Here is a 21,392-nt window from a genome sequence, read left to right on the forward strand (position 1 = left end):
GCAGGACGGACACCTACTAAAACCTGCCACGGCCGACATGCGGCAGGGAGGGGCGAAGCACTGGAGGCCGGTGTAGATTAAAGTTCCTAGTAATTTAGACGATCTAGGAAAAATGAAATATTTTTAAAGAAAAACAGAGGCACTAATGAACATGTGTAATTAGGAGGGAAAAAGGCCTCAATCACAGCGCAGTTGAAGCAGGTCTGCTCCAGTCAATGCGGAAAAGAGGACTAAGGCGTGGTGCTGCAGAGCGGAGTCAGGGGAGCGCATGCTCCTGGAGCCACGCCGCTGCATGGATCTAAATTTTAAGGGGAAAAGACTTTCTAGTGAAAAAGGTTCAGTTCCCGTCCCTACAGAGGGATACACATGCATTATTCAGGAAAGGGTACAGGACGTAGTAGTAAAGAGCTTGACCGTTTGATCCCATTAAGCATGCTTTTGTTTATTATTTTTGCCCACAATGTCGGTCAGTGGGACAGCTTGTTCACATGGCGATTTAAAAATTCCAATATCTATTTCTAGATAACTAGCACATGCACAACATAGGATTCTTTAAATCATGTTCAAATGCAAATAAGTTGGGGGGCACTGTTGAGCAGCCTGCAAGATGGCTGCCTAGCTTTCTTGCTCCGTGGCCTGGCTGCTTTCATCCGCCTAAATCAGCGGTTCTATCCCTCATCCGTGGTTGAGGCGGCGAGCATCGTGCTGCTGGTTTACTTAGCTACCTTTTGATAGGTTTGTGGCGTGAATCGGAGCTCTGGCCGCTTTGTTCCTGTACTGTCCCGCCTGTCGCCTGAGGCCTCCTTGGCTGCGTGGCCGGCTGCGGCCCTGGTCGCCGGGGCCCTCCGGGAGTTGGCTCTCCTGCCTCGTCTGGCTGCGCTGAGTCCTGAAATTCGAGCTGCGGGCCGGATTCCCTCCCCACCCGCCCAGCCTCGGGGCCGGGTACTTGCTCGCCGCTGGGGCGTCGCTTCCTCCTCCCGGCCCCGTTCTCCCTGCTGCCTGCGCCATCCTTACACAACTCCTCTCCCCGACCTGCCTTTGGGGAGCGGGCTGGGCGGCCAGCCCCAACGACATCGAGCCGCGGGGGCCGCCGGAGCGGTCCCCCCCCACGAGGACGGCAGACGCCGGAGTGCCTTGGTGGCCGCTCTTGCCCCGGCCGCTTGAAGCTGAGGCCCCTTGGGTCTCATGGACCGCGTCTTCCACCTGCGGCCCTGTCGCCTTGTGGTTCCCTGGAGGCGGCCGTCCTGACATTACGGGCTGCCCGGCTCCTCCTCCCGCCTGTGGTCTCCTGCCTGGGCGGCGGCCCTGCTCCCTCTTCGGAATCGCGCCCTTGCGCACCGCTGACCGGCGCCTCCATTGCCTTGGCCCGCTCTCCCTGTGGCCGGGTCCCAGCGGTTCGCCTGTGCGGCCTCCCTCCTCGCTTGCCCCAGGCGCCTTCCCGTGGCTGGCGGATCCTGTTCCTCCTCCGCTCGCCACTCTTCACGCATCACGCTGCGGGGCCCGCCGGAGCGGACCCCCGCGGCCTAGACACTGGACCTGATCTGCCTCGCGGCTTCTCCGCCGGATCCGTGACCCTGTGGTGGAGGCTGGGGAGGCCTTGGTCCTCCGGTGGCGGTGCGCCTCTTCTGCTGGTGCACTTGGGCTGTCCGCCGCTCCTGGTTGGGGCTTCACTAGGGCTTGGGCCGCTGCCTGCATCATCTTCAGCACTCTGGCGCCTACAGGCGAGGAGCGTGGGGCCTGGGACTGCTGCTAACCGCTCCCCTGCACCTTGTCAATCCTGGGGGCGGCGGCCTCCACCCTTCGCAGGACACAATTGCCCCCACATCTACGCGGTTACCTTGAGATTATGTGCCTTAAACCCTGCTGAGCCTGCACGACCACCCGGGTGGCTTATGTGGCATTGCTCCGGTCCTATTGTTCTTACTGCCGCCCTCTCTCCCATCACCCTGCCGCCGGGGGCACCTTCACAGCCTTCCCAGATAGTGCATCCACCTGCCGGCGCTCCTCGCCCGCCTGGGGCCTTGGGCCCGCACTGCCCTACCCTGCTGGTGCTGTCTGTCTGCGACCTGACTGGATCTCTGGTGTGCCTTTCTCGGCGTTATCCCCTCTAAATTGCCCTGCCACTCTTGACAACTCGACGCACTGCCTGTTCCTGCACAGTGGCACTTGAGCCTTGCAACACTCCTGCCTAGTGTATACCTTGCCCTAATCCCTATACTGCGGGTGGTCCTGCGTGGGCTGAGGCTGTGGCCCCTCCCGGAACTCTTGCCCCCAACAGCATTGAGGCCTGGTGTGTGCATTCTACAAAACTGCCCTCTGGGGTCTTAGTGTGCCACCGAACATGTCCGGCAAGTCACGCGGGGCCAAAATAACTGGGGCGTTGGACAAATATGCCAAAAATCTCTCTAGACAGGAGCAGGGAGGGGGGCGCCTTGCCTCAGGACGATCCAGACACGCCCTCATGTTCCCCTCATCCAGACCTTACAACACTGATGGAGACTATGGCAAAAAACTTTGCGTCATTCCATAAAAAATTAGATGACATAAACACCAGTGTAGCCTCACTACGCACCAAATTGGATCAGCACGGCGCTAGGCTGGTTGAGGCCGAGACCAGGATTGGGGCCAATGAAGATGAGGTGCACGTGCTCCAAAACACGGTCTCTGACTTGGTGCGCGATATGAAGCAAGTCAAGGCGAAGTGTGACGACTTAGAGTCCAGATCCCGCAGGAACAATATCCGTATTGTGGGGTTTCCGGAGGCAGCCCTCAAAGGCAAAATGGAACATGCTGTCGAGACCCTCCTGAAAGACCTCTTGGGTAATCCTCAACTCTCCCCATTTTTCACTATTGAACGCGCTCATCGCGCACTAGCCCCACGCCCCAAGCTGGGTGATTTCCCTAGACCAATTATTGCTAAGGTTCTCAGCTTCAGGGATAGGGATCACATTCTACATCTGGCTCGAGAAAAGGGTGAACTGAAACTTGAGTCTCAGACTATCCGAATCTTTCCCGACTTCTCCGTCAACGTCCAAATGGAGCGCAGACAATTCAATGGTGTGAAAAAACTGCTCAGGGAGAGGAAAGTGGAATACGCCATGTTGTTCCCCGCAAGGCTGAAGCTCACCCACCGCAATAACTTGTACTTTTTCACGGTTCCTGAGGAGGCGGTGAAATTTATTGAGTCCCATATTCCTTTCCCAGGTCCGGTGGACGAACCATTGGAGGAGGGTTGAGCTGGCCTGCCTTGCCCCCAATGCCTGAATCTTTTATTGTACCAATGGCACGCTTGTCATTTGCATTTTCCTTGCTATCTCATGTATCCTTTGTCTTGCATATTCATTGCTTGTCGTAATTTGTTGTAATGTCTCCCGAAACTCAACATGTGATACCGGTGTACGATCTACGGTATATTGCACTGATCATGAGATCCTTTATTTTCTATACCCTCTGCTAACCGTACTCTACTATGGTGTCTCCTCTAACCTTAACATGTTTACCGTTGCACGTTACACGGTGTATTCCACCGTTCAATCATCTCAGTCGCGCCCACGGCAGCAGCGACCCCTGCTGCATTTGCAACGAGTTTGGCTTGTTATGATCACTGGTTGCGCCCCAGTTGGGTGTGTGGGCAAGCGTTGCCCTGTTGGGTTTGGCACGCTCGCCTTGGATCTTTGGGTGGGTTTTTGGGCACTGCTGTGTTGGGGGAGGGGAGGAGGGGTACAGTTTTGGGATGTTATAACAAAAATGGCGAGGTAGTAGTGGCTCATGGCGCGATGCAGCGGGCCACTGTATTGTTGGCCGGCACTTATTCAACAAATTATGTCACGTTACTGGGATCCCCCCTAAAATGCTACTGAATGGCTATTAGGCTAATGTCTTGGAATGTCAGAGGGCTCAGCAACTTCACAAAGGCACGCAGGATTACTGCTTATGTCCAGAGGCACGGGGTCAAAATACTTCTCTTGCAAAAAACCCATGCCCTCGCACACCTCTCGTCCTCTCTCGCCCCGGCATGGGCCCCAACAAATATTACACAGTGTACTCCTCACAGTCCAGGGGTGTCCTTACCTTGATTCACAAGTCCTTGGAATTCTCCCTGCGCACCAGCCATATAGATGTTGAGGGTAGACACGTGATCCTCCACTGTTTCCTTGCTAATACAGAATGCCTTCTGGTCAACACATACGCCCCGAGCATAGATGCACCCGATTTTTTTGATCACATTCTCGGCATCCTCCTAGGATATGTTGGGGTTCCTATTATCTGGGGGGGGGGACATGAATCTCATTCTAGACTCCGAATTGGACAGATCCGGAGCTGCACCCAGAATAATGTCCAGGGCCGCTCGCTGCCTCCATGCACACATGCTCACTGTCGGTCTAGTCGATGCCTGGAGAGCGCTCTACCCAATGTCTAAAGAGTTTACATTTTACTCCTCTGCCCACGACAGTCATTCCAGGATTGATCTTTTCCTTCTCTCTGCTGGGCTCATGGGCAAAACACTTACCACGCAGATTCTGCCGGGCACGTTGTCTGACCACTCCCCGATCACATTGGACATAGCTTTGCACCCGGCCCTACCCCATCACTCTAACTGGCGGTTTAAGTCAGAGGCACTGCATGATATTGTCTTCAGGGCCGACATCCTGGCGGATATCACCTCGTTTTTTGATAATAACAAACGCCACGACACAACAGATGTGGTGAGATGGGAGGCGTTCAGGGTTTTCATCAGAGGCATGTGTATCTCCAGGGAGGCTGGGGTCCTGAAGGACATTAGAAACTCTTTGCGCCGCTCTGAGTCCAGACTTAAGGAGCTCGAGCGTGAGTATGCTACCACCCCCTCTCCACCCAAGCTTGCACAGATACGAACTGAACTGGACACGTTCGAGTCCCTTGCCCTCAGCGAGATAAGATAGCTTGCCCGACCCGTTGCGGCCCGGAAGTATGGCGAGGGGGAGAGGCCGGGTCGTACCCTTGCCCGTCTTGCCCGGACTGAGGGAGGCAGAGCCCGGATTGATAGTATCATCGACAATAACGGAGTGCGACATTGGTCCGACCGGCCCATCCTTGAGACCTTTGCAGATTTTTATGCAACCCTTTATGCCCAGCAGCGGGAGCACAGCCCGCAAGATCTGAATACCCTCCTCGACCGCATCCCAATGTCCCTTATATCTCTAGCCACTAAAGAACAACTAGATACACCCTTCACCCTTGATGAGATCGCCTCTGTCATCTCGGCCCTCCCTAAAGGAAAAGCTCCCGGCCCAGACGGCCTAACCGCCGAGTTCTATCGAGAGCACGTTGCCCTTCTTGCCCCACGGCTTCACGAGGTTTGGGATGAGTCGCTGCGTCTTGCTACCCTTCCCCAGTCCCTGCATGAGGCTGTCATCACCGTGCTCCCCAAGCCGGGTAAGCCTCTTGATGAATGTGGCTCCTACAGACCTCTGTCCCTCATTAATACCGACACCAAAATTTTTGCCAAAATCATAGCAAATAGGTTCCTCCCCATCATGAAATATTTGATCCACCCGGATCAAAGTGGTTTTGTCCCTGCCCGTTCCACTGCCTTAAACATTCGACGTCTGTTCAATGTCATCTCTAGGATTGACCCCAAAGCCAACGCGGTTGCCGTGACACTAGACGCCCAAAAAGCGTTCGACATGGTCTCATGGCAATACCTGTGGGCGGTGCTGGCGAAGATGGGGAACGGCCCATACATGCTGTCCTGCATTAAACTGCTATACACTAACACTGTGGCCAGAGTCCTGGTTAACTCCTCTATCAGCTTCCTTCACCCTCCACAGAGGGACGCGTCAGGGATGCCCATTTTCTCCCCTGCTGTTCGCGATGGCTATCGAGCCCATGGCGGATAGTGTAAGAGACAACCACACACGCAAAGGGCTACGTCTATGTGACACCCCCGGAATTATATCACTTTATGCAGACGATGTGCTTCTGTACATTAGAGACCCTTCGGTCCATCTCGACCCGATCATTCGTGAAATAATCAAAATTGGCACATTCTCGGGCTTCACCATAAATTACACTAAATCAGAAATCTTTCCCCTCACACCCGCAACTTCCCAACCTGCATGCGAATTCCTGCTCAAGTGGGCCCCTGAGGGCATCAAATACCTGGGGGTCCAGGTGTCCCTCTCGAAATCCTCTCTATTGGCCGATAACTATGGGGCTGCCGCACAATATGCTGAGGCCAGGATGAAAAGATGGTGTAACCTCCCCTTCTCACTATCAGGGAAGCTGTCCCTAATAAAAATGATCATAGTTCCAAAGCTCCTATACATATTTGCTAACGTTCCACTCTGGCCCGGGAAACAATACTTTGCGGACTTGCATGCGGGGTGCGCCCGCTTCCTATGGCATTCCGGTGCCGTGCGAAGGAAGTGGCAACATATGACTCAACCCTATGAGAAGGGGGGCTTCAATGCACATGATCTCACCCAGTATTGGAAAGCCGCACAAGCTCAGCATGCTACACACTGGTACCAGCACCAGGACCCTCCCCCGCATGTTCAGCTCGAGATCCTCGCGACTGGGGAGGTAAATGTCATGTCCCTGATCCTTTTCCACTCGTATCGCTCGGACGCCCCTGCTGACCCAGTGGCCTCCACTATCAGGGCGTGGCGACAGGTTCTGCTGCCTTGCTCTGGCTCCCCCCCGTATTACAAATGGCTTCCCTTGTGGTCGTTCCCGGGCCTCACCCCCACACAAGATAAGCTTCTTATGCGTCACTGGTTGGACCTGGGATACAGGTCATTCGACTTGTTCCCCGATGGGAAATTTATCACCCAGCATACATGAAAGCCAGGGCACTCCAAGTCCTCATTGGAGCTGCTGAAATACTTTCGTCTCAGGGCGGCAGTCCAAGACATGTGGCCTTCGTATCCGGACGAACCCCCGAGTCCCCCGAGATCTGCTACATTGCGAATTCCGCAGGGGTTAGGGGCATTGTGTCCGCCCTGTATAAAATGTTGATGGCGCGAGCTGTAGAACCCCCCCCACACTGTTCGGGATGCTTGGAGCCGTGACCTGGGACTTAGACATCACTGATGGTACGTGGACCAAAATGTGCATGCATACACACAAGGTTTCCCTCAATTCCAGAGTTAGATGTGTTCAATACAAGTTACTCAATCGCCTGTACTACACTGCTTAGGCGGTTGGGAAATTTGCACGGGATCACTCCCACCCTTGCCAGAGATGTAGATCCAGCGATGCGGACCACGCTCACATGTTCTGGTCTTGTGGGGCATTGGCTCCGTTTTGGGAGGCGGTGCTTGGGGCCCTCTCTGAGGTGGTGGGGTTCCGTATTGAACCTGACCCCCTGTCTCTACTGTTCGGGCTCTGGGAGGGGGCTGAGGTGAAACAGGTCGCTAGATTTCTGAATGTGGCCGAGTTAGTGGCCAAGAAATGCATCCTGCAGTGTTGAAAGCGCAGATCCCCTCCTTCACTAGAGATGTGGTTGAGAGCCCTTACCTGGACACAAACATGTGAGGAGGACTACATCAACATGTTGCCTGGGAATGCTCGACCTAAAAATATATGGACTGAGTTTTGTAGCTACCTGAACCGCAGGGTGGACCTGGAGCTTCTGTCTTCTCCCTCATCTCCTGATCAGGGGATTGATGAAACTATACGATGAATGGCTCTATTGTAATTAACCTACTTTTATGAACATATGTGACCTTCTGTAGAGTCTTTGCATTGTCATCCAAGCTTCAAATATGAAATGTGTATTGTTGTTGTAACATGTAACGTGCCAGCTACTACTTCTTACCAATAAAGAAAAGTTAAAAAAAAAATGCAAATAAGTTGCGATTCTTAAAAAACAGGTTTGCCTGTATACAAGATGTGAAAATGAATGCAACTATTTTTGAAAACCAGGCACTGCCATGGATACCAGCATTTTATTATATATTCTCTATAGTAATCCACTAGCTAAGTTTGTAACTGCTTACTGTATTGGATTTCACATACATGCAACAAGATAACCTACTTTGGAGACAGATCTTGGGATCTCAAAACAATTCAGTAATATCACTGGGCAGCACGAAAAAAAGTGTGAGAATCAATCACTTGGAGAAAATGAGGTGAAAACCAGCACAGAGCACTGTGGCAAATAGAAACAGTTTGAAGTTAAAAATCCCAATTAAAAATCATGTCACACAAACAATGGCTCAAATGCATAAAAGAGAGTCAATAAGAGGCGGGGTAATACAGAGTATGAACTACAATTTAGATTAAATGAGTTAGAAGAAATTCTTAGGATAGTAGACAGCAAGTGTTTATTTCGGCAGAAAAATATATGCTGTTAGGCAAGAGGTAAAGGTAGGATAGAAAGGTAGAGTTCCACATGAGGAGTGTAATCTCGCTTAACCCATAAAGGTGGCATCCATTTTAAAGATTCTAATTCATAGCCTATTTAAAACGCTGGAAACACCACCAGTGCATAGAGGATTTGGATGGACATCTTGTATGTCCCCCTGGGTACCAACTAACATTTGTGACTTTCTGATCGTGTTCCAATGTGGAAGGAATAGCACAAATACAATAGAAAAGGGCTGCACGTTAAAGTCATAAAGAGTACAAACACCAAAATGTCTTATCCAACACTGTCCATTTAATGTAAATGAAGAGTATTGTAAGGGTGCAGAAGGAGGAGACTCACATAGGTGGGATAGTGGTTGCTATAGACTTATTTCCCAAGAAAATAACGAGAAAACTTAACTTTCCCTATCTCAACCCCTGGGAGGGGTTTCCCAGTCTCAACTAAAGTGCTAAGGGGTCTGTCAGAATGTCCTTGTAAATTAAAGAGTCCACGGTCATGTGTCAAATGCTCCAATTCTGTTCCTTACACTTATAACTAAACTAGAAGGTTTCGTCAATGTTCTTGGGTCCAGGGGAATTACTCCTTTTCTCCTGGACGAGGCAGCACAGTTCTGGTTGCAGGTTCTTAAGTAGGGGGAGGGGTGACTTCCCTTCCCCCTGGTCCCAATACTTCCACCACAAATAAAGGACTGTCAATCCTATAACACCTGGTCTCAGAAGGTTCTCTTTCTTCACTCCAGGGGGAATGACTCCCTTCCACTGACTTCTTGGTTTGATCCTTCTGGCTGAGATTGTTTTATACACAAAACCAGGGGGAATGACCCCCTTCACCTGGCTTAAGGTTCAGTGGCCAGCTTTGCCAATGGTCAAGGGCAGGACTGCCTTCTCTTGACTGTGGTTTTTCTTTAACAAGGGGGAATTACTCCCCGTCCCAGGCATCTTGGCTTTTTTCCTGCAGATCTAACACTACCAGCAGAAGGACTATCTTCTCCTCGCATCTTGGTTCCACAGTGAATAGACACTTAGTAGTACCCAGGGTTATTTGACTGCCTTCCCCTACTTTCCTTTGACTTGTTCTCAGGTTTCACAGAAATACCAATTAGCCGTTGGTAGGGGTCCTTGACCCAGGCTTCGTCCAGCTATGGCCCACTTGGTTTCTCTGACTCCACAAAGTATTGCCACAAGGAAGAGTACTCCGCTTTCTCTTCCTCCCAGCTTCTTCATTAGGGCAGACTGGGTTCACAAACCTGCCCAGTACTACCATGAGGAGGTTCTCTTGCTCTCTTTGAATTTGGGTCCCTGACCCAGGTGTGTCTATTCAATTTGGTAGACAGACTGGTGTACTCCCCTGACGAGAACTGTCACAAAGAAGAGGCTTTTTAACTTCTTCTCACTCCGTTTCTAATGGCGGGATTCTAATTTGTCCCCTGTTGGGAATAGTTTCCCTTTGGCAATATAAGAAGTCTCTTTCTGGGGTTCTTCTACCCCTCACTTAGGTTATGTCTGACCCTCTTCTATGGACCAAAACTCTACTCCGTCCCCACCAGCCGGCCCTGTTTTGCTCCTACCTTCAGGGAACGTTTCCATGTGTTTCAGTCTGTCATGGGACTCGGTTTTGGTACTCTCGCTGCTTCTGCATAGTACATTCCGGCAGCTCTGCAGCTGCTGGTTCCCTCTGGACTGCTTGTCCGATGTGGACCGCGCAGTCCCTCTCGTTCCATCAGTCAAGTCAGCGTTTCTTCAGCCAGTGAAACAGTCCTTCTGCCTCGGATCCTGTAGATCCGCTTCGCTCCTTCACCCATCATCCCGTCTAAAGCCTGGTCCCTCAACATCGCACCGCCGTCCTGCTTGCAGCTCCACACCAGACACTCTTGGGTAGTCTGGACTCTTCCTCATCCCAGTAGGTGTTAGACTGATGGCCCTACACATACACATATATATTGGGACATTATTGTGCTGGGTTGTACAGTGTGCAGGGTTTAGAGTGGCGATGGTGTGGGGTGGTTGTACCACGTTCTCCCTAGATGGCTGTCCTTATCCCCAGAGGGGGAGTCTCTCCTCATGAGCTTCTCCCGCTGTGTACAACCCCTAGGGGGACAAATGTGTAGCGGCCTCACCGCACTGGCTTCATGGGAAGGGGTTCCCCCCGGTGAGAAGTGTTGACATCTAAGGATTCATCACAGTATATGGGCATCCCGTTAACCTTACTTGTGCACATTAGTAATTTTCTTTAATCAGTTATTTTCTATGAAGCCTGTTCAACTGGCTAGTAACCTGAACTATAATGTCTAGTTTCACAATTATTTTCAACTTAACTTTGTTTCATGGAAAAACGTGCTACTCACCAAAGGAAGGCTTTAACAGGAGTACGTTCTTACTGTAGCGGAATCCAATCTTTGTGTTGCTGACACATTGCCTATTTTAAGAACCACAAAAAGGAAACATGCAGAACACAGCATGCAGTTAGTAAAAAAACAAATCACACAATATTACTTAAGGACAGTTAATATTACACGTTAGGCTACATTGTCATATATTAAAAGAACTGTTAGGAAATTCACCTATCCTACCTCAATACATTCCACGGCAGAGGGACAATTTGCAGATAACGGTACACACATCTGTGTGTGTGTGTGTGTGTGTGTGTGTGTATCAAACATTGTAATGGACAAATAGACAACTTTGGTTGGGAATGAGAAAAACAAAGATGACTACCAATTGGGCATAGTGGCAATTGTAGGAGTGTTACTGTATAATTTGAGAAAAAAAGTGTAAAATGCAGTAACTTCTAAAATGGGAGTGAATTTCTTTTAGTAAAACCTTATTTCCCGCGACAAGGGCTGAAGCATTAAGGCGGACCACAAATACCAGCACACACAAAAAAATAAATACCAATTTAAAAAACGCTCTCGCGATATCCACCATGTCTATGTAAAATGATGAATGGACATCTGTACAGCCTTTTCAGAGGGGAAAACAATCCCTTAAAGTGCTTGACCATACAGAGCATGAAGGCTACCAGAAACAGACTTTCAAGCAGGCAGTGTTTGGGTCTGTAACAACTCTTAGCAATTAGCTCTGGCAACAAATCAGGGAATGTGCTGTTAAGCATATACAGATTGCTGATAACCATACATTTTCTAGTCCAGTTCACATACCTCACAGAAGCACATTGTGTATATATTATTTCAGGCAAACGGGAGAAGGATTGTAGAAAAAGTGATCTGTATCAACAAAAAATTATGTATTTTGTCCCAGGTGAACACTTGCCAACTAGATGCCTTTAATTTCCACTTTCAAGGATTTGTGGGCTTTAAAAAATAAAAATGCTATTGGTTGTTGTTGAGTGGCTGAAATGAAATCACATTTTTAACTGCAGTTTTTTCCTAATGTCTGAAGTTGGTGAACAAGGGATGGAATATTATGGGAGCATATACATTTAAATATTTATTTTTTTAAAAAAAAAACGAGAATATTCTTAATTCAGAAATAATCAAGTGCATATCTTTCTTAAACTGCATTACCTGTATTTTTCAATGAATTGATCATCTAAAATAATAGAAAGCAAGGAAATAAGCGGTCTGACCTATCTTTCTTTACCCTCTGGTCCAAGACTAAACTTCAATTTATTTACGCGTTTTAAATAGTGGGAAAAAGCTGTCTCATAATGGTTTCAGAGATCTTGGACATGGTTTTGGAATTCCTGCATCCACCCCAATTCTGGATTTAGACAATTGATTGAATGCTCAGTTTCATGCACTGAAGGGCATACGTAGGGAGGGGATCAAACACCACGTGCCGTGGGCTATTCAGTTGCCACAATTGTTTGCACTAGCCCACACAAACACACACAGGTTTCTACGGTATTTCCAGCAAGTAAAAGTAGTGGCATTCAGAGGCGCCAGTTTTGTGATCCACTACAGAGAACAATTCTCTGTACGTGACCGCATGGCAGTTCAAGTGTGCTGTTAGCAGCGTTTTAAAAGTAAGTGTGGAGTGAATGGGACTATCCTACGAACAAACTATGCTCCTCTTGCATGATGCATAACCCAGCTATGCCATCTCTACTACTCGTCTAGTCTAGTGGTAATGCATGATTAGCACTTAGTTTGGGTATTTCCTTTTGAAATTGCAAATTAATAGACTTCTTTACAGACTTCTCCCCCCCATTCCTCCCAAGGGAAAAGGAGCACAAGGACCACCTCTTCCCTTTAATCCCCCTGTTTTGTATATCAGGTCTGTGACAGCTTGCTCTTATTGTGAACCCATGCTTTGTGTGTTTCTCCCACCACCCTCAATGTGCTGAGTGGTCTGGAGGTGGGGTAGGGATGGTCGCGTAGGTGTCCAGCCTAGCAGGCACTTAGTAAAACAGTGCCTGAGACAGAGGTAGGATGCTCTGCTATGATTTCGGCCATGCCCTACAACCACCCTTCTCTTCTTCCACAGGCAGCGCTTGCTCCTCAGACTTCTTACAGCTGTGCATGCACTCACATGGATTGTAGCTCTTGCTGTGGTACTAAACCTTGCATATTTTTGGACAATATCTGGGAAGAGGAATAAGGGGCATGATTAAGGGGATCAACTTACTTCTCTAGAGCAGAAGAAAAACACAAAATCAAATATACAACATGACTCCCACAGGGGCACCCGTGCTCTCATTACCAGTACCTTACCAGATTACACATGACCTGCCATGGATGCATACAGTGCTCCAGATAAGATTTTGAGGTGGGAGTATTTTACTCCCCGTTTTTAAACTTTGAGAGTAAATGTGATTTTAAGAGAGTAAAACTGACTTTTCTCCTTTGCAAGAGAGTAAAATGTATGCGACATCCAGCCGACGCATGCACAAACTGTATGGAAATCATAACCGTACGGCAGCTTTCTGCATTATGACAGAATACACCTTTAATTATTTCTCTAAGGTCTGGCCATTTGATCTCTCCTGCATCTATTTAAATGTTGAAATCACAAAAACCTAGCCAATTACATAGTAAAGCAAACATGAATTATATTGTGTGTTTTGAGGTTCGACAGCAGAATCGTCATTTGAGGTTTAATGAGTCCTCATTTTCTGAAGCTATTACTACTTAATGGTATGCCAATGTTATGATACAACAGTGCAGAGAGGCAATGACTCCATGCTAAATTCTACATCTAATCTAATTGTCAAATGGTTATTTATATAGCGCTTTTGGCCAAGCACTGTACATAGAACATATTTATCACAATTATCACCAAACCAAAGTCGGTACTCCTTTATCAACCTCGAAAGGATGAAAGGCTGAGTTGGACTTGCTGGGATTCGAGCCTGCAACCTACAGACCACGCACAGATTGCAGCAATGAGTGCTCAACCGGCTGAGCTATCTTATTGGCTAACATCCTTCAGAGGTCGGTTAACTGAGTATCGACTGAGGTATAATAATCACAGTACCTAGATGTTGGACGAACCATTTATGAAGCACTACATAAATACCTATATGGATTATCACAGGGACAGGTTTATCTGAGTTTCTATTTCAATTACAAACGTAACTTTCATTTGTTTGTTTGTGAACAGCGCTTGCACTTCCTGGAGAGTCAGGTTTTAGATGTTTTAATTGTAGTCTTGAACATTTGAGAGACTAGAACACCTGTGATTGGTGCAATGACAATCACTCACCCTTGAGCAAAGACTCTGCTGCCACTTTCATTCACTTTCATTCACTTTCCTCCCTCCAATCTCCCCAAGCTCGTAATTTAGGCGTTCTCTTTGACTCCTCTCTCTCCTTCTCCCAACACATTTCACTCACCTCTCGCACTTGCCGATACCACCTCTACAACATTCGCAAAATCCGTCCCTCCCTCACTTTCCACACTACCAAACTCCTAATCTCCCCTCTCATCTTTTCTCGCCTCTTCTATTGCTCTTCTCTACTCTTTGGACTACCAGCATCTCATCTTGCCCCCCTTAAATCCATCTACCACTCTGCTGTTCGTACCCTTTGTCTCCTCACCTCCCGTGACTCCATCTCTACTTCGCTCTCTTACCTTGGTTGGCTACCGTTTCACTCAACAAAAATGTTACTTTCTCTGCCTTGTCTTCAAATCCCTCCATGGTCTTGCTCCTCCTCATCTCTCCTCCCTTCTCTACTTCTACTCCCCCTCCCATTCCCTTCGTTCCACTGACCACTTCCTTCTCACTGTACCTCCCATCCCCCTGTGCTTCCTCCCGTTTCCGCTCCTTCCAACGCTGCACTGGAACTCACTCCCTCTCACAATCCGCTCCACCATGACTTTCCCCTCATTCTGCACTTCCCTTAAATCCCCCTCCTCCATTCTCCTCCTTGAATCCCCCCCCTCTGTTTCCCCTCCCCCCTTCACTCTTCCCCTTGATTTTCTCCCTCCCCTCTCCTGCCCCTCCTCTCTCTCCCTTCAATTCCCTCTTCCAACTCTTCACCACCCCCCCCCCCCCCCCACCTAATCCCACTCCCCTATTCCCCCTCCCCTTCAGTTAATTGCTCGTTTCACTGTTTTGTGGAATGATTCATGATGTAATTTTGCTTCCACTGTTACATTGTTTTTTTTTTTTGATCAAAGATTTTTATTGATTTTACGACATAAAAGAGAACAAAACAACATTACATTCATCTCTCCATCTCTCAGGGCAGAGAACAAGGAAATCTTCATACAATCAGCGTTTACAGGAGGGGGTAAGGAAAGAGGGAGAGAGCGCAACAGGACAAAGAATTAAAAAACGTCATAACTTAATATCAGGGACTACTGTCCAACGAACCGTCACATTTGGCAAAAAAAAGGACAACTCGTGGCATAGACTATACATAGTTAGCTCGCTCACTCGGCATCGCACGGCCCTTGACCACCTCAGCATCTGCAGTGCCACGTCTGACAGTTAACTGGCGTCCTCCCATCGACTCCATATTTTGTTTGCTTTTTGTGGACAGCTCCTTGCTGCGTATACCCTGTGTTCCATCCCAGCGCAGATGTCCACATCTGTGACCCATTCTTCGTAGCTCGGAGTTTGTTCCGAGCCCCACAGTTGCGCTATGTTCTGCCGGAGCACGGCAGTTGCAGTGGAGCAGAGTAGTTTTTCTTAGCGGGACAGATCGGATTCAGCGGAGATCCCCAAAAGAAGGTGTTTTGGACATCTTTGTATTGTCTTGCCTGTTACGCTGGACAGTTTGTCACAACATTTCCGCCAGAGCTGTTGAATTTTACTGCATTCCCATAGAATATGGAAGAAGGTACCTTCCTCGCGTTTGCAACGTAGACATCGTGCGTCCGGTGTCTTACCCCAGCGGAAAAAAGGGCCACTCGTGGGTATTAGACACGGGGCAGGATCTTCAATTGTACCAGTCTGAGTCTTGAAGAGATGGTTACCTCACGCGGGTACATCAGGGCCTCAACCCAGTCTTCTGGCTGAAGCAGTCCCACATCCCGCTCCCACTTGGTTTTCAGACTAGTTAGTTCTGTTGTCGCAAAGGATGTTATCACATTGTACATGGTAGAGGTGACCTTCCGCGCCACACGATCCAGTACTATATTACGCTCCAGCGGCGAGCTTTCCGGCATGTCTCGTGCGTTCTGTCGATGGATGCTCCAGGCGTGTTGCAGTTGCGTGTAGTGGTACCTTTCTGTGGGTGGCAAGGAGAATTCCATCTGTAACGTTTCAAATGGTACCAGCTTGTCTTCCCGCACCACAGCCGCAATGTTAGTGATTCCTCGCTGGACCCATTCGGGCCATCTAGGCAATTTTTGTAATTCTGGGAGGCAATAGTTGTTCCATAGGGGTTGGGCCAATGTCAGTTTCCCGTCCCACCCTATCGGTGTGCTTCTTTCCATATTCTCACGATATGCGTTGCCATATCCGGTTTTGGTGTGCGACTCAGACAACCGTAGAGATGCTCCAGTGGTGTTGATGTATCGGGAGAGTGGATGGCTTTGACGTGTGGGAGGTCCCTGTACCCATGCAGCATGTCATTCACTACTGCCATCTGGCCCGCCCAGTAGTATGTCTGCAATCTGGGCAATCCGATCCCCCCTTCCCAGATAGACCTCTGGAGAGTGGAAAGAGCAACCCGCGGGTAAGCCCCCACCCCACAACAGTTTTCGGAGGATGCAGTCGAGTTTGTGAAATTCTTGCTTTGGAATTTATAGCGGGGCGTTCTATAGAATGTACAGGAATTTGGGGAGAGCAATAATTTTGAACAGTGCAGCTCTACCCATCAGCGTTAGTGGTAGAGAGATCCAGTGGCGGGTATCTTCTGCGAATCTTGTTACAAGGGGGGAGAGATTCAAGGATGTATATTCTGCGAGGTGCTGCGTGATACGAATCCCAAGGTATTTGAACTGCTCCATTTCGATCTGATAGGGGCCATTCGCCAGACTCATCTCTGACACGTCTCCTATGGGGAATAGGATGGATTTGTCCCAATTCACCCGTAGGCCGCTAAAAGCCCCGTATCGCTCGAGCAAGTGCGTGACTCTGGGGCAGGCATTGCCTTGGTCTTTCAGATAGATGAGCAGGTCATCAGCATAAAGCGATACTCTGTCCTCCCAGGTTTCGGACCAGCGGAAGCCCTCCCAAGTTGGTGTGTTTCTCAGGAGAATTGCCAGGGGTTCAATTGCGGTCGCAAAGATCAGAGCCGATAGTGGACAGCCCTGCCTCGTGCCTCTCCTCGTCCCGAAGGGGTCTGATTGCCAGCCGTTAACCCTAGTCCTGGACATTGGGCATTTATATAGCAGACGCACCCAGCACATGAAGTTCTCACCAAAGCCCATACGTTCCATTATGATCCAGATTGCCTCCCACCTCACTGAATCGAAGGCCTTTTCAAAGTCAATTACTAGTAAGGCTAGAGGGCCTTGTATGCTGCCAGCTCTTTCCAGGGCTGAGAATAGTCTGTAGAGGTTCATCCGTGTTGACCTCTGTTGCATGAAGCCACACTGGTCCGGGTGGATCAGGGAGGGGATTACCTGTTGTAGGCGGTCTGCAAGTACTTTTGCCAGTATCTTTGTTTCACTGTTGATGAGTGAAATAAGCCTGTAAGCACTGCAGTTTTCAGGGGGTTTGTCCGGTTTGGGTATTGCTATTATTGTTGCCTCTCGTAGGTCTGGTGGGAGAATGCCCTTTTCTCGCGCATATTGATACATCCGTAACAGGTGTGGGGCGATCACATTGGTTCCCACCTTTCGCCATAGCTCGAACGGGAAGCCATTAGGGCCTGGGGACTTGCCGGTTTGAAGACCAGCCATGGCGCTTAGGATCTCATCCTTCGTGATGTCCCTCGCCAGTAATTCCTGTTGCGCCGCGTTTAAAGTGGGAATGTCGATTTCCTCCATAATCGTGGTATCTATATGAGTCGTGGGTTCCCTATATAACTCAGTATAGTATTCTGCAAAGCCTTGCGTTATGTCTCGATCTGTTACGCGGGTGTTTGGCCCTCCCGTTTCTAGCCGCCAGACATAGCTACGTCCTTGCTCCTTTTCCAGCCATGCCAGCAACTTGCTGGCTTTGACTCCTGTTTGGTAGATTCTCGCACGCATTGCAGTATGTGCATGCCTTCTATTGTCCATTGCTGCATTTTGAAGTTTCTTTTGTGCTAGGAGCAGCATGCGGTTTGTATCCGACGTGTCCTCGCTTACGTGTCTTTCCTCCACCTGCTTCACCTGCTGTTCCGCTTCGATTATCGTGCGCAGGTGCTTTCTCTTTTTTGCAGTCGTCCAGGATATTAACTCGCTCCTTAGTACTGACTTGTAGGCCTCCGACAATATCTCGGGGTTTGAAGCAGACTGTGTGTTTAGTTCAAAATATGTGTTGGTGTTCTCCTGGAGCTTATCTACTAACTCGGGGTCACCCAGATAATTATTTAGCCGCCAGCTCGGTGGGGGGAGCAGCCTGGACGTTGTGATTTTCAGTTCCAGCGGGGAATGATCGCAGATACCCCTAGGAAGCAGGTTTATTTCTTGTGCCCTGTGCAGATCGGATGCTGGGATGAAAAAGTAATCCAGCCTAGATAGGGAGGCATGTACCCCTGAGTGAAAAGAGTATTCCCTTGCGTCTGGGTGGAGTTCTCTCTACACATCACATAGGCCAAGTGCATTGGCAAATGTAGCAAGTTTAGTGGGAGTGTTGGGGTTCCTGTTACGCAGGTGCGATTGGTCCAGTGCTGCGTTCATGACTTCATTGAAGTCTCCACTCAGTATCATGAGGTCCGAGGTATCATTTGCGATCAGCAGGGCAATGTCTGCGAGTAGGGGGTTTAAAAGGGCTGGTGGTGCGTAGATGGCCAGCAATGCGATAGAGTGTTCCCATAACATGCCCGTCACATATAGATATCTACCACCGGTGTCTTGGGTCACCGTATTGAGACGGAAAGGCAGATTTTTATGCACCAGGATCATGACCCCCCTTGAGCCCATTGTGAAACCTGAGTGGAGTGCTAACCTATAATTCGTGCGTTTAAACAGAGTGCATACTGTGCCTGCAAGGTGGGTCTCAGACAGAAGCACTATGTCTGGTGCCTGCCTGTTTAGAAAATGCCATACCAGGCGCCGCTTAATCGCGTTGACGAGACTGTTGATGTTCCACGTCATGAGTCTGAGTGTTCTGGAGGCGTTAGTGATATTAATATGTGATGCCATGTTTGCTTGTGGTGTTGGAGGCGTGCGTTGCTTTAGGCGATGCTGCGCGTCGGCCGAGCTTGAGCGATGACCACCTTGCCGTGCCCCTCTATGCCATGTGTCCAACTGGTCCCGCATCTAACTAAACTTAACAAACCCACTACCCCCCACCCTATACTCCTCCCGACTAGAAGCATCGGTCGCCCGAACCTAAGAACCAAAGGTATCAACTGGACACCTTACATGCAGTAAACTCAATTCAGATATGGGTGCTACTCCCCAACGTTGTGCGATCAGGGGTTGGCACCTCTTGAACTGTTCTGTAGTGCGTCTATGGGGGGGGGCCCCCGCCTGACAGACTGCGAGACATCCTTGCGACCGTAACTTGGAGAATATGTTAGCTTATATTGAGTGTTACAGTGTATGGTTTATGGTTAGGTGGTGCATGTGTATTTCACTGATATATTGCAAGGCGCTATCAGGGACGGTGCCAGGGATCATCCGTCGCTGTCCTCTGGCCGGTCTTGTTCAGGGGGCAGCCGGGGTGCACATTGTTGGTCAGGGGATGGTCCGTTATTTCTTTCCTTGCTGCCATGCGAGGTTGACCAGTCTCCCTCTATGTGCTTTTCCGCCCAGCGCCATGCCTCCTTCGGGTCGTTAAAGGGAACTGTTGTTCCTTTATGATAAATCTTGAGCTGTGCCGGGAATAGCAGGCCATATTTGACCCCAAGTGATTGCAGGTGTTTTTTGGGTTGGTGAAAGGACTACCTCGCCTTCTGCACCTCTCTCGTGTGGTCGGGGAAGAAAGCAATTTTGGAGCCGTTAAAGGTGATCGGGCCCTTGGACCGCGCCAGTTGCAGCAGAGCATCAAGGTCCCTGTAATTTATGAATTTTGCGATCATTGTGCGTGGTGGCGCCCCTGGCGTCGGTCTACCCGTCGGTACTCTATGTGCCCGCTCCACAGAAAAGAACTTGGAAAAGGAGCTCAGGTCATATAAGTCCGTTAGCCATTGTTCAAGGAAGAGCTCCGTACAGGCACCTTCGGCTTTTTCTGGTATACCGAGTATACGCACATTATTGCGTCTCGAGCGTCCCTCTCCGTCTTCAATACGGTTTTCCAGCATTTTAAGTTTCGATGTGACGCTTCTGAGTTGGTGCTGCATGTCCCGTACTCCATCCTATGTGGTCGAGATGCGCTGTTCGGCTTCGCCTGTGCATGCCGTTAGCTTTTGGAGATCATGTCTGAGGAGGGACACATCCAGACCTATCCCGTCCATTTTCTGCTCCATTGACGAGCGGGAGTCCGCTATGGCGGCTATGACATCCCTCAGGGAGATTGCATGGTCAGGTTGCACTTCCTTCAGGGCGATTGGATGGGAGTCGGGGACCTATGTTGGTAGAATGGTATATTTCTCCATTCTGCTGTGTGGGGAGTCTCTTGGTTTTGTCTTTCCCCATTCTTCCCGCTGTGTCTGGAGGTCGCTGTGTTAGTTCAGTGGTATGCGTCGTGGTCTCACACCCACCCCCTGGTGCAGACGCTCTGTTCCTCCAGAGCTCAGGCAACGTATGTATGCTGCAGCCCGGTTTGTACTAGTGCCTTCTGGAGTGTCTCGCAGTCTCTCAGGGTGCTATCGCCATGACCCGGCGCTGGTCGCAATTCATGCTCAGTCCCAGTATACAGTGTGTTTATGATGGACGTGCCCGCTTGCCAAGCACAGTCCTATGGACGGTGGGCCGCAGTCGACCACACAGGTGCTTCTTTGCACTCTTCAGGCTGTGCTTCCAGCGCCAGCGTAGACTCTGGGTTATGCCTTTGCTTGCATGGGCCCAGCGCCTCCACTGTCTCTCTCACAACTCGGCCGATGCTAGGTGGATCTGGGTTCCGCCTAACGCTGCATGTGTCTTAGGGGGGGGTGACACCCGCAACATCGCCTCAGTACTGCCTCAGTGGTGGTCCCATGCGCACCTCGCGTACCTTGCAGCACCGCGTTGCAGCACTGTCACGCTGATCTGCTCTCCCATTGACCTGTTGTGGCTCTGCTTGTGTGGTCGGCCTGGGCTTCACAGGGCGTCTCAGGCTCGGATGCGGGCGGCGCTCGCCGGTGTTCCCCCGGCTAGATCAACACTGTGTGGGCCCGGCCTCCACCTCTAGCCCCGCGTATCATGTGGAAGCGAGACCCCCAGTGTCCTCTCAATGCTGTGCGCGGCATGCGTATCATGCCGCGCTGTAGTTCTGGTGCACCAGTCCACTCCCTCCAAGCCACGCAGGTTGCCCTCCTGCACGGGGGGTGACTTTGCGGTTTGCCGCAGGCTAAGGTTCGGTTGACTGCCCGGGCGACGCTCGCAGGCAGAGCCCTGCTCTTCCCACGGCTCTGCTGCTTCGCACCGGGTCACACTCGGCCTGTGGAGCTGCCG

The 21,392-nt window shown here is 49.9% G+C and overlaps 1 protein-coding gene across 15 annotated transcripts in view; it reads right to left on the bottom strand.

Moving 5' to 3' along the window:
- PPFIA1 (PTPRF interacting protein alpha 1) overlaps nt 1-21,392 on the bottom strand; it is a 1,842,515-nt gene that overhangs the window by 115,620 nt on the left and 1,705,503 nt on the right. For all 15 annotated transcript variants that reach the window (XM_069623437.1, XM_069623430.1, XM_069623431.1 and 12 more), the window contains one exon: nt 10,698-10,768. In XM_069623437.1, coding sequence (XP_069479538.1) covers nt 10,710-10,768 — 59 coding nt within the window. In that variant the 3' untranslated portion in view covers nt 10,698-10,709. The remainder of the gene's footprint in view (nt 1-10,697; nt 10,769-21,392) is intronic.

The sequence above is a fragment of the Ambystoma mexicanum genome, chromosome 11, assembly GCF_040938575.1.
Source record: "Ambystoma mexicanum isolate Mex_15411 chromosome 11, UKY_AmexF1_1, whole genome shotgun sequence".
NCBI classification, from domain to species: domain Eukaryota; kingdom Metazoa; phylum Chordata; class Amphibia; order Caudata; family Ambystomatidae; genus Ambystoma; species Ambystoma mexicanum.